The 3655-nt window shown below is 42.8% G+C and overlaps 1 protein-coding gene across 1 annotated transcript; it reads left to right on the top strand.

Annotated features, from left to right (window-relative positions):
- Positions 1-294: 294 nt before the first annotated feature.
- Positions 295-1438, top strand: LOC147417066 (uncharacterized). The gene is made up of 2 exons (XM_086507796.1): positions 295-1007; positions 1426-1438. The coding sequence occupies exons 1-2, from the start codon at positions 295-297 to the stop codon at positions 1436-1438; spliced, it is 726 nt and encodes a 241-aa protein (XP_086363922.1).
- The last annotated feature ends 2217 nt before the right edge of the window (positions 1439-3655 follow it).

Below are 3655 nucleotides of genomic sequence, written 5' to 3'. Positions count from 1 at the left end.
AAGAACCTCTTCGAGATTAGGAGGTTCGATGGTACAGGTTTTGATCTTTAAAAAGACAGGATTCAGGGAATCCTATTTCTTAAGGATTGCGAAGGGGCACTTGAACAGGTGAAGCCGCAGAATATGACGGATGAAGCATGGGTTACCATGAACAGGAAGGCCGTTACATACATTAAAATGGCCATGACCGATGAGACCGTCATTGATGTGAAAGGTCTCACGACTGCTTTTGATGTGTGGGAGAAGTTAAAGGGAATGTATGAAAATACAATGCCTGTCAACCAGGTGCACTTGATGCGAAAACTTGTTGGCATGCAACTAGATGAGTCGAACAGCGCGGCAGAGGACTTGTTATTGTTCGCAGGTACTTTGTCGCAGTTACAGGATTCAGGCTTGTCTCCTTTTGATGATAAACTGAAAGCTATATGCTTGCTTATGACCTTACTTGAGTCATGGGAAACTTTGGTGGTTTCGTTGTCCAATAACCCCAATTTGACCTTTGATGGTGTTAGGGGTTCTATCTTGAATGAAGAAATCAGGAGGAAAGCAAGTGGAGAGGGAGGCAGCTCTGCCAACATGGTTAGAGGCAGGACAGAAAAGAAGAATGCTTATGCACAAAGGAGTAAGAGTAAGAGTAAAGAAAGGGGAAATGCAAGCAAAGGCAAGGGTGATGTGACTTGCTATCAATGTGGCAAGAAGGGTCACAAGAAACCCGATTGCAGGTACTATAAAGCTGAGTTAGAAAGGAAAAAGAATGGTGGAGACAAAAAGAAAGAGAAGAAGGAAGTCAAGGCAGATGCACAAGATAGCTCAAAGGACAAAGAGAAGGCCAATGTGGCTTCTAGTCTCATGATTGAGGAGCTGTCATATGTAGAGGACATCTTGTGTGCCACTTTGTCAGATGATGATGCTTATTACTATGATGTCTCTCTTAATGTTCATTCACACGACATGCAGATCACCAAAAGTGATCTTATTGATGCTCTGTTGATTGTCAATGATGCATTGTCCCAGACTTGGATTGTTGATTCCGGTGCTTCATTTCATGTGACTCCTATCAAGGAGTGTTTCTCTACTTTTGATGCGGGCAACCGTGGCTATGTATACCTTGGAAACAATCATGCATGTTCCATTGAGGGTATTGGCAGTGTGCATCTCTCCATAGATGGCACAAATGAGCTTGTCTTGCATGATGTTAGATATGTGCCGGGAATCAAGAAGAGTCTACTTTCTGTTGGTCAGATGGATATGCATGGTTACAATATCTTGTTTGAGAGAGGATCATGGGAAATGATTAAAGGCTCAAGGCTGATTGTAAAGGGCACAAAGAAAGGGACACTTTACTGCATGCATGGAAAGGCCGTGCTGGGCAAGTTTATTGCATTGGCTGAAATTAACTCTCACATGGAGTTGTGGCACAAGCAGGCTTGGCATATGAGCCAAAATGGCCTTTCTAAGCTTTGTACTTTGAACAAGCTTGATGCTAAAGGCACAAAGCTTGACTTTTGTAATGAATGTCAATATGGCAAGCAAGTAAAGCGTTCTTATTACTCTGGTGTCTCTCGTAAATCTTGTGTGCTTGATCTTGTACATTCTGATGTATGTAGCATGCCTACTAAGTCTATGGGTGGTGCATGTTATTTTGTCTCCTTTGTTGATGACCATTTTAGGAAAATTTGGGTTTATTTGCTAAAGTCCAAGGATGAAGCCTTTGTTGCGTTTAAGAGATTTCATGCATTTGTGACCACCCAAACAGGTAGAAAGCTAAAATGCTTGCGTACAGACAATGGGGGTGAGTACACGAGTGCTGAATTTAACAAGTTTTGTGAAAATTTGGGCATTAAAGGGAGCTTACTGTGCCATATAGCCCCTCTTCTAATGGTGTGGCTGAAAGATTTAATAGGACACTTTGTGAGAGGGTGAGATGCATGCTGTCCACAGCTAATCTCTCTCATGGATTTTGGGGAGAAGCTTTGAAAACTGCTGTGCATATATACAATCGATCCCCTCACATGTCTTTAAAAGGTGACATTCCTGAAGAGGTTTGGTCTGGCAAGCCTGCTTCATACGATCACTTACGCATTTTTGGTTGCGAAGCTTTTGTGCATGTTAGACCTGAGTTGAGGAGTAAACTAGATGCGAAGTCCATTAAAGGCCTCTTCATGGGATATGGTGAAGAAGGCGAAATGGGTTACAGGATTTGGTTACCTCAGCTCAAAAGGGTTGTACGCAGCCGGGATGTTGTTTTTAATGAAGCCAGGCTGCTTCAAAACAATTGTGCCTCAAAGCATGACCATAAAAAGGGTGAAATTTTAGCATGACCAGCCACTTGTTAGGCCTATTTTTGACCCTCAGGATGCACCACAAATGGCTGAAAATGTAGATTATCCAGTGGTGTTTGAGCCAGATGATGTTGGACAGCGAATTGAGGCTCCTGAAGGACATTTGCAGCCAACAAACAATGCTGAAAATGGTGCTGAAAATGATGTACAGCAGCCCATTGTTGATGATTTTGTATTACCACCTGATGTAAACCCATTGCCGGATAATGTGGATCATTGGGTGAGGCGGTCTACTCGTCAAAGACGGCCTGTGAGTCGATATGACCTCTCTTTGCATTACATTATGTTGATAGATGAGGGAGAGCCTCTTACGTATAAAGAGGCAAAGATATGTGAGCACAGCGACAAGTGGGAGCTTGCTATGCAGGAAGAGATTAAAGCTTTGCATGCTAATCATACTTGGGATTTGGTTGAATTGTCCAAAGGAAGGAAGGCTATTCCTAACGAATGGGTGTATAAAATCAAGACTGTTGATGCAATACCCAAGTATAAGGCAAGGCTTGTTGCAAAGGGATATGTTCAAACCAAGGGCATAGACTTTCAGGAAGTGTTCTCTCCTGTTGTGAAGATGATCACTTTGCGTGTATTGTTTGCCATTGTGGCTGCTCTTGATTTGGAAATGGACCAAATGGATGTACATACCGGTTTCTTGCATGATGATGTGGAAGAAGAGCTTTACATGAAGCAACCCGAGGGTTTTGTTATCCCTGGCAAGGAACATTTGGTATGTATGCTCAATAGAAGCTTGTATGGGCTGAAACAATCATGTAGACAGTGGTACAAGAAGTTTGATCGCTTCATGCTTAAACATGGTCACAAAAGAAGCCATGCAGACCATTGTTTGTATACGAAACGTGATGAGGATGGCAGCCCTATCATTCTCGTGCTCTATGTAGACGATATGTTGATAGCTGCAAAGAAAAGAAGCACTGTTGATGCTCTTAAAGGGCAGCTGAAATTTGCGTTTTCAATGAAAGACCTTGGGATAGCTGAACATATACTTGGAGTGCGTGTTACACGGCAAAGAGACAAGCGCCTATTGTATTTGTCGCAAGAAAAGTACATTGAAAAGGTGTTGGACAGATTTAACATGGCTGAAGCAAAGCCTCTTGGTGTGCCATTACAGCCATATGTCAAAATCTCCAAGGATGATTGTCCCAAGTCAAAAGAAGAAGCCAATGACATGCAAAGTGTGCCTTATGCTTTAGCTTGTGGTTCACTTATGTATGCTATGGTTGCTACTAGGCCTGACATAGCCCATGTAGTGGGAGTTGTGAGCCGGTTTATGGCTAATCGAGGCAGGTTGCATTGGG

Source organism: Adiantum capillus-veneris, unplaced genomic scaffold, assembly GCF_014529385.1.
Source record: "Adiantum capillus-veneris isolate H3 unplaced genomic scaffold, ASM1452938v2 Hic_scaffold_325, whole genome shotgun sequence".
NCBI lineage: Eukaryota > Viridiplantae > Streptophyta > Polypodiopsida > Polypodiales > Pteridaceae > Adiantum > Adiantum capillus-veneris.
This window is presented reverse-complemented; position numbering and strand designations above follow the sequence as displayed.